The sequence below is a fragment of the Cryptomeria japonica genome, chromosome 6 (genome assembly GCF_030272615.1).
Source record: "Cryptomeria japonica chromosome 6, Sugi_1.0, whole genome shotgun sequence".
NCBI classification, from domain to species: domain Eukaryota; kingdom Viridiplantae; phylum Streptophyta; class Pinopsida; order Cupressales; family Cupressaceae; genus Cryptomeria; species Cryptomeria japonica.
This window is the reverse complement of record NC_081410.1, coordinates 620,596,254-620,610,584: the sequence shown is the minus strand read 5'-3', so window position 1 is coordinate 620,610,584 and position 14,331 is coordinate 620,596,254. Positions and strand designations below refer to the sequence as shown.

Sequence of the window (14,331 nt, the reverse complement as noted above, 5' to 3'; positions counted from 1 at the left end):
TCCACGCTCGCTTACTTGCTAGACGCAGGTGGCTTGTGAATCCTCTTTTCCAAAATCTTCCTTCCGTTCTTCAGAGAAATCTCTCTACACATGGAGAGACCGGGAATGAGAACGAAAGCTCCATCAGTAGCCATCTGCAAAACCCCTTTGCAGACTTCGCTACCAGCAAGTTTAATCTCTCTTCCATCAACATTAAATCGATGTGCAAACGTGCTCCGTGGCTGCAGAGGCTCCGAACCCTCGATCAGGTTGAGCGATTCGTCGAAATGCTGAGCAAAAATGGGTTCAAGGAAGACCAGATCGCCAAACTAATGATAAGCGTGCCCACACATCTGACTACCAGGGTGAGCAGACTACTGGAACCCAAGTTTCAGTTTTTCAAAGAGTGGGGCATTCAGGGGGAGGACTTGGCCAATATTTTGACCAGCAGACCCCGTATATTGACCAGCACACTGGAGCAAGATCTTCTTCCCAGAATGGTGATTCTGCAAAACTTGTTTCAGTCGCAGGATTTGTTCGTCAAAGTCGTGCGGAAAAGCCCTATAGTTCTGACTTACGATGCGAAAAAAACCCTGAAACCCTCTCTTGCTTTTTGGGAGGGATTTGGTTTTAGCGACTGGGAGCTTGCGAAGTTAATAAGCTCGCGGCCGAGCCTTCTGCAGTACTCTTCTTTGGCGCCGGATAAGGTTGATTTTTTTCACAAGATTGATATCGACAAAGGAAGCAAAATGTACCAGTATGTTTTGGTCTCTGTGGTTACTTACCCCATGAAAACACTAGAAGCTAAAATGCAAAATCTTCAACTGTGCGGACTCTCGGAGGAGAAAGCGTTTGAGTTGCTAAGAGTTTGTCCTAAAACCCTTGGTTTTAGGGTGGAGAAGGTTAGTGAAGTGATGGATTTCATAGTCAATACGATGGAGCTTCCTGCCAATTCTGTGGTGAAGTACCCAAAATTTTTAACAATGAATTTGAATAGGGTTATTAGACCTCGGTTTCTAGTTTGGCGATCGTTGACGTCCATGTATGGGCGAAAGTATCGTAAGGGCTTGTCGCTTCATGTTATTTTGTTCATGCCGGAGAAGAAGTTTCTTAGCGATGTTTTAAACAGGCGTCCGGCATTGTATCCAATTTATGAAATGGCTTTGGCTAACGTTTCAGAGTTCTCGAGTAAAGTCTAATGGGTTCAAGAAGTGCCACGCTCTTATTTAAATGACGAAGCGATAAAACTATGGCATGGCGTCAGTTCTGCTGGATTTACTTCTCCCTGTGGGGGAACAGGATGGTAGCTTATATAAATGTGCTGTCTTTCGAGAAAAATGACTGCTACGGGCTTTTGTGTGTAATTAATCTTCAAGCCAGGTAAACACACCCAATGTTAGATTTCTTAAGTAAGTTTGTAATTGGTAGTCATCTTGTTTGAGATGTAGCCTGAAATCTAATAGCAACTGAAATTCTGTTTAGAAATTGTATCATTATACTTGGATTCCGAATCAATGTCAGGACAAGACATTTAATAGGTGGACCGGGAATTATGTAACAACTACACATTGGTAAGCTTCAGGAAACAGTTTTCCAAAATTTGCCATCTCCGTAGCTTTGGGTTTGATGTACCGAATTGGAGAGAACCTAAGTGAGCTTATGCGAATAGGTTTTTAAAGGCCGCGGCCCCCCCCCCCAAAAAAAAAAAGAAGAAAGAAAGAAAGGAAAAAAGAAGATATTCAGGTCTGCGGTTTTGTGAAAAGTTTCTACGAAGTGAGCACCATAACATATATGATTTGCCAGCCCTCAGAGATGAGTGTTTACCAATTCTTATTGTGAGTCTGTACATTCTTCTTTTCTACTACCCTGTATGACTATACTGTTCAGATGCTCTCATGATATTTCTCTCGTCAGTTTTATATTATGTTTGGCTCTGTAAGTGTTCATCCAGGACCGTGTAAAGCCATTTTGAGCTTTTCCATACTGTATAAAGCTATTTTGAGTTATGTTATGGAAAAATAGGTCTATGCATATTTAGGTAACATGACTTTACCTACGGTTTATACTCCATGACTTGTACTTTGTATCTAATTATCTTTTAAACCAAAAGAAAAGACCTATCAACACAACATACAGAGGGCCTAGACCATGGTATATATAGTTTGATATGAGCAGTGAAAATGGCATTCACATTATATACTTATGAAATTGCTAAAGCAGGCTAACCCTCAAATACAGGCTATCTAATACTAGCAGTTGATTTTTGGCCTAGAGTCTTATGCCACAGGTCCAGGTTGTTTAGATGTTTTCTAACTGTGATTTGGAAAAGTTATCAGCCTTAGTCCCGCAGCGACTATGGCACAATAGTCAATCAAGCACAAATGAAAAAAAGAAGAATAATCTAGCAACCCCTTAGATGATCAACTAAATTAATTTTAATTTGCTTTTTGTTTTAGTATTCGTTTTCACAGCTCTCTATCTTCATTTTCAGTTAGCAGATAGTACATAATTTAAATATGGCACGAAAGCCTACAAAGCATGGATGTCAAGACCTGTATCATAAAGACACGACACATGAGTAGAGAGGGTGGGGCTGTGAGGGGTCACCAGACAGTCCTACTTACAGGGACAAAGTTAGTTAATCATACAGGAGAATCAACATTAAGTTTAGACTGTAGTGATTGAGCGCTACAGCAAAGGAGAGGAATACACCTGGGGCCAGAAAAGAGAATTTTGCATACCTGATGGTTAGATTTTTATTGAGCAGAAAAAGAAGGTTTGGAACTCTTGCACGAAGGATAACACGTAATAGTAAACAGGGAGATTTGAAGCCAAAGATAGATTTAATGAAAACTAAGAATTAGAATTGGTTTGCTTTTGGATTTTACTGTGTAATTTTGTTTGCACCAATGTTTCGGATTACATTCTATGATCCATCATCAAGATGAGAGGGCCATAAGAAAAAAATGGATGAAATGTAAACCAAGACAAATTAAAAAAATGGATGGAAAAGGGTAGCACGAACTTCAAAAAAGGTAACAAAGAACCAAGACAAGATGTGATAAAATAATAAAGAGATGAGAACCTTAATAACTTAAAAACTAAGAATTTGTGAGTTTGAATGTTTTCAACAAATTATATACTGGAATACCTAAGGCAGAGTTTGAGAGGTCTACGGGGAAAGGAAAGGGCCACAAATAATAAATTTGCATGACTGTCTCTTTGCGAACATTGCTTTATGATTGGCTTTCAATATGAACTTTTGGTTGGAAATTAGAAGTATGTAAGATTGGAATTGGTAGTTTTTGGCAAAAACAATGGTGCGTGGTCAAGAGGAATATTTTGAGAAAGGCAAACAGATTATGGGCGATCTGAGAGCTAATGCCAGTAGGGATGCAGACTAATTATGGGATGACACAAATCAAACGGGTTTGTTGTAGATATATGATTTTGCAGTTTACAGTGTTAATATACATAGTTTCAGAAATCAACTGTGTAAATGTTTTTGCTTGACGTTTTGGATCATACTCTATGATCCATCATCAAACTAATCATACCAAGAAAATGAATATGAGAAACAACACAAGAAATGGGTTTGTGTTATCTCTGTAATTATCAAGCTAATCATTACCAAGAAAATGAATATGAGAAACAACACAAGAAAATAAGAGTACTACACGTTTAAGAGGATTTTTAATATTTAAGAGAAAGGCATAAGACCTATGTGTTCCTAGGACGGGGGCAACGTGACTCTTTATGGGATGGCTTTTCTGGGAGATCATTTCTAAGGGAATGGCAAGAAAATTTCAAACAAGTCGCCACATTCATTATATTATGAATAACTTAAGAATTCTTGTATCAGTGAATTAAAACAGTTTTCCATGCTTCCCCTTGCCAACACTCGAGTCACATTCATGGTGGGCAACTGAGTCCCAACCTTGGATCAGCAATCTCATTTCCCAACCCAAGGCCACTTGTACCATCATTTTCATGAATTAACACTAGATGCTCACAAGTACTCTATAATATGCCAATGAGTAATTTCAATATGCCAAAAATATGCCAATGATTAATTTCCAAAAGTAATATCGGATTGAAATAATTTTTAAAATTGATTTCACCAAGCTTGTAAAAATCATTAAAACATCTGAAAAAAATATATTTCACCAAATTTGTAAAAATCATCAAAACTATATGGAAAACTCCAAAACCGTGCTGTATTTATCTGGATTATTTGCAAACGAAAATACATTAACAAAATACAGAAATGACCATCTAATGGACTGTCACTACAACTACCTTAACATCTGCAACAGGCACAACAGCACATACAAACTGCGAAGAACTCAAACACTTCAACACAAAATCAAGTGATCTATACATTATTGAGTTTAACAATATATTGTCAGATTTCATCCAAATAACACAAAAGAAAGCTAGCTACAGCAGAATAATTGATCTCATGTGCTAGAAATAACTTCACCTACAGCAGCAAACTCCTACAACACTCTCGGAAACCAGGACACAAAACTAAGAAGCTCTAGTGTGCTTCCTGAGTGAAAATGCTTTTCAAAATCAAAGGGATTTCTCCCTTTGACCCTAGCAATCCATGGTTTTTTGTCCACAAGTTGTATTCTCCTATGCATTTTCATCCACATGAAAAGACTTCAAATCAAAAGTTCATGCAATGGAATTTTGAGTAGATAAATTGGCAAACTGATCCAATGAAAGTCTTTAGTAAAGAATATTTAGAAAATGCATCAACTTAAGCCCCACACCCATTTGGTAGGGAAGAATACAATTTGAATTTGCATAAACTCCCACAATTTTCTGTTGTTAAAGTGTCGCATGTTCTCTTCACAGCTCAAAATGATCTGTAATAACCACCACAAATAACTTCATAATGCAAAAATACCTCCCACAAGAATCCAAACACCTCCTTGGGATTTTATGTTAAATTTTAATGTTTTTAGATTTAAAATTGAATCATAATGATTATTAAAAATAATATTTTCTTTCATTACTTTTGCTAAAAAAAAAATGAAAAATGAATTAAAGTACAATATATTAAAATTTTACTTGGTTTGGGGCATTATGTACTCAAAGTCATAATAGTTTGGTTTAACACAAGGATGGATTGGACTGCAAGCACTTATGACTCAGCTAGTCAGACTTGCCATTGAGTGATTCTTAAACAACCATAACTACAACTAATTCAGATAGGATCAAGCTCAGCAAGTGTGAGCAACTCAACTACAAACAAGTGATGGCTCAAACCCAACATTTGTCAGGGTTAAGGTGTCTTAATCTTAGAATCAAGTATGTTTATTTTATTTTATTTATTTATTTATTACATCCATTTTGGAAGTCCTAAAAAGAGGGGGTTAGTGTCATAAGTTGTTATGTTGGAACTATGACGAATTTCTTATATTTACTATCACAGTTATTAGTTTAGTGGAAGAGTCATGGAGAGTTATTATTTAGTAATTGGTATTTATGGCGGAGTTCACTTTTGACAAGTGTGAGGTAGGTGTTGCATATGGCAAGGTGATCATTTTAGATGAGTTATGCATTGTTGCTTTAGAAGTTGCTATGTGCAACATGCCATGGGTTTAACAAGTTGTTTATGACACCACATATCTCTTTAAAATTGGAGTTGGTTTTGAAAACCATGGGTGCTTTTCACTTGTGTTGAGCTCTATAAACATGTGGCGTTTTAGTGTATTTTGTATGATAGGTTGGATATCTTCTAAGAAGCTTTTATGTGTCAAATATTGTCTAGAATTCTCTATTGTTGTATATACTCTTGAAGAGCACCGGCTCTAAGTTTTGCATTGTAAATATTGGTTGTTGTTGATAATACAATTGACTTTGGCTTTTGGAGTGTGGGTTTTTTTCCAAAAGGGTTTTCCCACGTACATCTGGTGTTGAGTTATTTTTTTAAAATCTGATTTTACATATGTTTATCTATTCTGTAAGAATTAAAGGTTTGTATGAAATTTCTGCATCATCTCTCCTATTAGATTTAGCATTTGGGAGTGTTTATTCCACACTTGGCTTCCTTTCAATTGGTATCAGAGCCTGGCCAACTTTGTTATTGTTGATGAGTTGATAGGTTTTTTGTGTTGATTTAGTTTCAATGGGAGTTTTATAGAGGAAGTTTTCATAACCTTGTTACAGCATTGATACGACAAGCACATCCATCATAATAAAGATGGAGAAGTTTAATGGCAGCAATTTTGAGTTGTGGAAACTCAAAATGGAGGACATGCTTGTGGATAGAGATCTATGGACTATAGTTTCTTTGATGAAACCTCAGAGTACAACCCAAGATGTTTGGGATACAATGCATCGAAAAGCTTTAGGGTCTAATAAGACTTTTTTTGGTTGACTCTATGTTCTGGAATGTTCATGAGGAGAAGACAACATCTATGTTTTGGAAAAAGTTTGGTGATATTTATAAAGGGAAATCCTTGGTGAATAAGTTATTCCTAAAAAATAAGTTATATTCTTTGAGAATGGAGGAAGGAGGATTCATTGTTGATCACATAAATGTGTTTAATATGGTGGTTGCTCAGTTGAATTTTGTTGGTGTCAAGATTGATGATCAAGAAAAATGCATGCTTTTGTTATGTCTTTGTCGAACTCGTGGGATCACCTTGTGATGGCCATTGGAAGCACAACAACCATTTTCAAGATGGAGGATGTGGTTTATTTGCTGCTATTTGAAGAGATGTGAAGGAAATCTTTTGAAATGCCTAAGGAGGGTTGCTCGTGGTAGAACAATGGAGAAAGTCAAGAAGGACAAGAAGGGTAAATCCAAGTTTTCAGGGAGATCTAAGTCTTTCGGTAAAAGCAAATGTTAGAACTAAGACAAATCCAATCATTTCTGAAAAGAGTGCAAGGAGGAGAAGAAAAAGAAAGCTAAAAAGGATTTTTTTTATTCTGACTTTGAAAAATCCTCGCAAAAGTAGATGCTTTTGTCGCAGTCTTGGCGACACATGCATTGGAAGATGTGTGGTTGATAGATTTGCATGCCTCTTTCCACATGGTGGGAAGGTGTATTTGGGTGATGTCTCTCACCCGAAGGTTGTTGGTCGTGGAAGAGTTAAGATTCGATTCCCTAATGGCAGAGTGAAGGGGATTGATTGTATCCTACATATCCCTGGTTTGGCATAGAACATACTTTCAGTTAACAAGTTGAGTCATGTGGGTGTGTAGGTTGCTTTCTTGAGTAGTGGACGCAAGATGACAAGAGGCTCTATGGTGGTTGCTAAGGGTGTTTGGATTGGCACCTTGTTTAAGTTAGATGCATGCACGATACAATGCAATTGTGCTTTTGTGAAGTCCAAGAAAAGGGCTTTGGATTCTCCATCCTCACCATCAAATCAAGTAGAAAAGAAGACCATTGTTTCTATATCTGATCATCGTGCTTTCTAGATACCTAAGGGTGCAAATGCTTCGGAGATGAAGCTTCCAGTTGAGAAGATAATGTTATGGCACCAAGGACTCAATGACATTGGTGAGAAGGTCTTAGGGCCCTAAAAAATAAGAGCCTTGTTGAAGGCCTTGATGATTGTAATCTCAAGTTCGACTTTTGCGAATATTGTGTTTATGGTATGTTGGTGCCCGAAAACGGGTTTACATTGCGACAAGGCAAAGACCAAGTTGATTCCTCAAAATACCTATGGAAAGCCACTTCCAACTATCAATACTCTTCAGACTTGGACCAACTGCGACAAGGATTTGCAAATCCTTCTACAATTTGGGCTCTACAAGACTTGGGAGGGTAATCCCTTAGCAAATTTGTGATCTTTGCGCCACATTCACGAATTATGCTAAAAACAAAGCAGATAATCTCATATATTGGCTCAACAACAGGGATAATGCTCAAGAATGGCAAATTCTTCAGTGATCCTCAACCTTATTTGGAGCATGAGATAGTAGGACAACTCAGACATACATGAAAATCTTGGAAATATGTCTTGATTTTAAGGATTTATGATAAACCATAAGTGAAACTGACGAGAAATTGATAAACTAATGACACCTACTAGCCCATAACAGTGCCTTATTCCATTGGGATCTGAATTTTTAAAATATTACTGAGACTTGATAGAAATTTATCTGATAGCTGATTAGATCTTAAAACATACTGCATTACAATATCCTTTCATTTGCAATTTCTTACCCGAACTACTTGTCAAATCCTAGTACAAATTGTATCCCTCTGTGATCGCATTCAAGCATTTTAATTAACCCCTTGGATTAAAGCATTGGATTAAAGCATGAAATGAAAGACTACATACACCATAACAATGCAACGAACAAATGAAACCTTTGATTCCATTTACCCAAAAGAAAATAAAATCATACACAGGAGAGTAAGGATTTGAAATTATATCTGTATTAATTCCAAAGTTGCCTAGCTTCTCAAATGATAGACTATATTTCTTTTACAAGATAACCCAATTGAAATCTGAAACTGATCACTATCTTATATTCTTCTCTGCAAAACGACATTACAATTCTCTGCTATTTTCTCATGACTTCTCAAAACTAGAACCTAATCCTGTCGACTTGACCTACACAAAGAGACCTTATTCAAAGATTTTTGAGCCCTTTCTAATGGCCATGATTTCCCTTTTATAGAAAACAAGGGAGCAAACAAGCTTCAAGCCAATAGACACGTCATCAAGATGATTAAACATGCCTGAAGTTTGTTACAACAATATTCCATCCTTAGGAAAGTTATAACCAATATCAAAATCTGCGGCCGCTTCTCTAAAATTCATGATGTATTTTACCAGCATTGATGTTGTTCCGGTTCAAAAAGATATCTGCCACTAGAAGACAAAAATGGTTATATCAAATTGTTTACAACCCTTATTCATCATTCAGACATATCCTACCCCACCCATTGTACTCTTCATCAGAGGGTCATTCATAACTCATGACTTCATCAACTTTAGCTCTGTATGGAGTGTATTTAACGACTACTTAATTTGCCTCTCTTTCAAAAGATTCAAAAAATGACCCCGTGGCAATTATTTTGTCCATGCCATCCTCCAGCATATCCATGTTCAACCCTTCACATATTAACTCTACCTGGGTAGTGATGACTCTCTATGCCTCCTCTTTCCAAAATTGTAGAGGCTTGACTGCCCTATCTTCATCCTCAATATCTAGCAAAAGAGTTTCACTCAACTCACTGAAATTTTTCATCAGCTCCCTTATCATTCTTTCTATATTTTTTGGCAAAATTTGGGCCTCCTGCATTGATTTTACCAACAAATAAGTTGGTTGGAGTGCAGGTGGCCTCTCAACATGATACTTGGAAGTCATAGACATTATTCTAAGTTCGTTTCCCCTTTGCAACCATTTTGTGAACAAGGGAACCACTATCTCTGTATCATCATCAAATTTTTGAATAGTATTAAACAATAAAGAATACAAGGCATGAATATTGTTAAGTCTACTATCAACCTTTTCATTTAAATGAGTTAGCACTGAGCTAACTATCTCCTTTTGTTGCCAGGATGACTGATCTTCTGATTCCTTCAACTTATTTTCTAATTCAATAATCTTCTCCAAGAGCTGAGATTGAGTTGGATCAGTAGATCTAGTGGCTTCGGGCTCGTCATCATCATATGGCACCAATGATATATTGGGGACATCAACATTGATGTCAGGTTGAACTGCTTCTTCTTCATGGGTAACAGGTGATGACCTGGATGCTGATGGCGTTGATGTCCCTGTAAATGCAGAAGAGGAGACTCTTATCTATCCTTGCTCAAGGAGTTGCACTCTCGTTTGCAACTCTACATGCCTCTGTTGAACTTCATTGTAATACTTGAAAAGCTTGTCAATTTTTCTCATTAGCTTTGCCTTTTCCAAGACTTCTCTCTTTGAAGTTTCATGAGCCAATTTGGCAACATCAACATTCAACTTTGTAGCCTCCTCACTTGATGTGTCAGATGCTCTCTTTACAATAAGGCCTTGTTAGGACCTGGAGGCAATTGAGGGGGGGTGAATTAGTTGTCTATTAATTTCAACCCAAATATAACTTAACCAAATTTAATGCATAATACCGATAAACCAAACTTAATGTCGGTTGATAGTTTAACAGTTAATAACAGTACCGGTAAAGTTTAATGCATGAAATAGAAAGACAAATAACATCCACAACACAACCCAAATATTTGTACGTGGAAACCCTATAAGAGGAAAAACCACAGTGGGAAACCTTACCCACAATCAGATGATACTACTGCAGATAGTATGTGTATACAAATGGGGTCTGCACATGCAGAAAGACCAACTGCCTAGAGCTCACTGCTCAATCACAAAATGAGAGTCACACTGACTACAATTGGATGGTTATCCAATGATAATGTACTGCTCAAAATAGCATCTTCATATGCTGGATTCAATACCAGTTAAGCTCTAATTGTCTTCTTCATACCTTCCTTGAATCTTCAAATGATGTCTACGTGTCTAGCTCTGCTTATATTCGCATATACCTTATTACAATCCTTTTCCACACCTTCTACATAATCTCATAAATGAGATCTTACATATATACCAAAACCTAAGACCAAATGTGTAGGTCGGCTCACTAAGAATATTACAAATGAATCAATATGTGATGCATCATGTCGGCTCAATGCATTTACAATAATAACCAATCAATAAATCATCTCCATAATGTGTCGTGCTGATCTGGAATAGATAACGCTTGTCGGTCCATAACCTAGACCTATTTGCCGGTAACAACAAATATGCAAGCTCAATTAGGCCAATAACCAAATCACCAAAACCAAGTGTCCAAACCATGTCTTCGACATAACCAAGTAATCTCCAGATGATAACAGATCATCCTCAGTGCCAGTGAACAATATAACCTATCGGTGAACCAAATACCAGTGACTGTGCACAAGTCACTGAACATGTCGGTGAACGTAACCAAAGATCTCTAGTGCTGATAAGTGTTGACAAGTGTTGATAGGTGTTGACATCAATGACAAAACTAATGCAACACATCCATAATACCAACAGGCCTCCCCTTAAGTTGGGATTTATGTCACCAACATTAGGCTTTCTAGGTCCTTCCTCTAAGGGCCATATTGCCAAGGTTGCATAATCATCTACAAAATCCGATCCTTTTAATGCTAGCCTTGCTTCTTCCTCTGAACCTAATTTTTGGTCCTTTGATTTCCTAATTGCATCAAAGGCCACTACATTGACTATATCCCACTCTGGTAAAATCAGGACTCCAGCTTGATTTACAATCATCTTGCCCTCTTCTATAGTAATTTTTCTAAATTCTTCTATCATCTCATTTTTAACTTCTTCCCGATTTTCATGTTCAAACCTGTTTGGCCTCTAAGCTTTTCTCTCGACACTTCTCTTCTTAAATTCTTCTATTTTCATTTTCCACACTAATTGTAGAAAAGTCAGGCTTCTCACAAAAGCATCATCCTCAAGGAATTTGTCACATGCCTCCTTCCTTGCATCCCTGAAAGCTATACCCTGAATATCCAAAGGGGTAAGGTCTAGCTCCAAACTAGGAGGCACAAGAGGAATGCCAATCTGCATCTCTACAGTTGTCACTATTAAATTATCTTCCTCTGTTTGTTCTTCATCCTACCTTAAAGATGAATAGGGCAGATGTGGTGGTGAAGGACTTCTATCTGAATCTTCAAGATCAATGATCTTGATTCCTTTAAAAGGTTTAACCTTGCACCTTTGGGGAAGGCTCTGTCTTCATTATCCTTTTACCTTTTCTCCTCACCAATTCTCCATTGTCATTGCCGCTCTCTTCTTCACCACTTGTTTCTTCTCTTGCTCTCTTTTGAGAAGGCTCAAAAACAGGTCTCTCTTCTATCAGGTCATCTATTCTTTGAGGTAGAAGAGGTCATGAGCCTGACTGTTGCATCCTCTTTTGATGAATCAAAACTGATTCCTCCACTGTGATGGGTGTTGGACGTTGTAAATATCTTCTTTCAACTTGTTGGCCATGAACCTCTTCAAGTTTGACCTTCTTCTCCTTCAATGCAAGAATTAGTTCATCTAAATTGTTCATAACAAAATCGACTTTAGCACAAAATGGAGTGAAATCTTTTGTTGGATCGTAGCTTGGATCCATTTTCTGAATTATAGCCCATAACTTCCTGAAAGCTATCCATTTCTCTTTCCTCCAATCCCGAGTCATGAAATCAAACTCATTTCTAATTATATCCTCAAGAAATTTGTGCTCATGAGGCAATAGGCCTTCTTTTATTTTTGCCCTAAAAATGTTGTAAAACCCCTCCGAGTCACAGTGTCTAGCCGTGCTTTCCCCTAAATGATATAGTGCAAAGAATTTGTCAAAATGCTCATATCTTCCTTTCAAAATCATAAAATATGGGATGATAGTATAATCAAGGAAAATTGCTCATTTGCTTCTTCCCTTTAATTCTTTATTGTGGATGCACCCTATCTGCCACATTACTTCAGCAAAACCCATTCTCAAAGGAACATTAAATGGTAATGCATGTGTCTGACCCGAGAAACCACAAATTCTGATAACAATGCTAACATGATAAGGGATGAAATCCCCCAGTTGTGCTCAATCTTCAGGAGTGGAAATCTTTCCTTAGGCCTTACAAAATCATGCAATTTCATGGGAATCCTTGGCGGGTTCACTATCAATCTTTACCTTAACCAAGAAGCAAAGTTATTATCAAACTTTATAAAACTAGCCTCCTGCCTGTCCCAAGACATGTCTGTGCTCCAAAGCTGCACTGGAATCTCATTATTGTCAATTGTTCTTCTGAGGCTCATAGTGCCTCCAAAATAATCTGCATTTTGATACAAGAACATGTGCATGAGCAAGGAATACCAGTAGAAATGAGTGCCAGACACTTCATTCTTAACATCCTGCAACCCCTCATGAATCTTCTCTTCAAGGTAGGGGGTGAAGTAAAAAATCATTGTATAATCTGGATGTTGAATTTGCATAGACATGTGCATGAAATAAGGTGGTATAATTGTTATTGGATTGAAACCCAAAACCTGACATAGAGAGAAAAAGGTAGCCTGAAAAATAGGGAGCAAAAGCACCAATGGGAAAAGGCTCCTCTGAACTAGGGCCAATGAAATATGTTGTCTATCCTGCTTTTGCCAAATGAATTGGAAGAAAGCAAGTTCTAATGAAGCCTTTCATTCTATAATACTTTGCCTTCAATTCATTTAAATATATTTATACCAGGCTGGCAGATGGTTCATATAAGTCAAAAATCTCATGGAATTCCTCTCTCCTGATTGTCAGCAGAATTTCTCCCTCATTTCCCCTTATAACCCTCGAAACAGGGTCACATCTATTTGTAATAGTCTTGAGCAGGTCAACATCCATGAATACATTCGACACCACTAATTTACCCAAGTCATACTACCAAACACTATAGAATGGGGATTGTAAATTCCTTTGTCCATACCATAATTTGAACATATCTATTCCAGTCATTTGTACCCTAGCATCCGCCAAATGATATGCTTTATCAGTCAACCCTTCTCTTAGGGTTTTATCATGAACAAATTTCTGCCCTTGGTACTTATCATTTGTCAAGGGCTTTAATTGATCGAGAAAATCATGAAAAATACTTCTCTTCAAATATTTAGTCTGCTCTGAATGTTTTCGTGAGGGAGCCATCTTACAAGACTAGGGTTTCTACCACTTAACCACAAAAGGAAAAATAAACTAGGATTCGACACAAAAACCTCAAGAGCAGCACAGAAATATGCGAATTCTTATCAAATTACCCTTATAATTACCCACACAATTCACACTTATAATTACCCACACAATTCACACTTCAATTATTTAGGGAACAAAGAAGGGGTATTTTAACAACTTACTACTTTGTAAAAACCAGGGCAATGGCAATCTTGCGCTGCAAGAAACCATCTCAATCTTCTTTAGCTCTGGGGATGTCCTCTAAATCGCTATGAATCTTTATGAATTGAAAATAGCTTTGAGAGTGCTTTTATTATCATCTGAATGAAGCGCCACTGTCTCATCCACCATTATTGCTCTCGCGAGTGAAATAACGGCTCTAACTTGCATTTGAAATAAGTCTAAAACTGAACCGCGAATCATCTTTAAAAATGGTACATTGTGCGATCATCTTTAGTCAATCTGAAATTGACCATCACATGTGGCAAGCAGGTCCACCCTTAGCATGATGTGGCATATCCAACTCACCTCTTACTTCTCCACTTTCAGTGACCCCACCATCGGCCTTTCTTGCTCCGCTTTGGACACGTGGCATCATCTTGTGATGTCGGGGTCCTTAACCCTCTTGCATCTTC

General features: G+C 37.5%; 1 protein-coding gene across 1 annotated transcript; it reads left to right on the top strand.

The window, feature by feature from the left end:
• Positions 1-200: 200 nt before the first annotated feature.
• LOC131043650 (transcription termination factor MTERF4, chloroplastic) lies at positions 201-1,178 on the top strand. Its single transcript, XM_057976884.2, has one exon. The coding sequence runs from the start codon at positions 201-203 to the stop codon at positions 1,176-1,178; it is 978 nt and encodes a 325-aa protein (XP_057832867.2).
• The last annotated feature ends 13,153 nt before the right edge of the window (positions 1,179-14,331 follow it).

What these genes read in the sequence shown, in the direction of transcription:
- LOC131043650 (XM_057976884.2), top strand. Translation starts at nt 201, where the DNA reads ATGTGCAAACGTGCTCCGTGGCTGCAGAGGCTCCGAACCCTCGATCAG.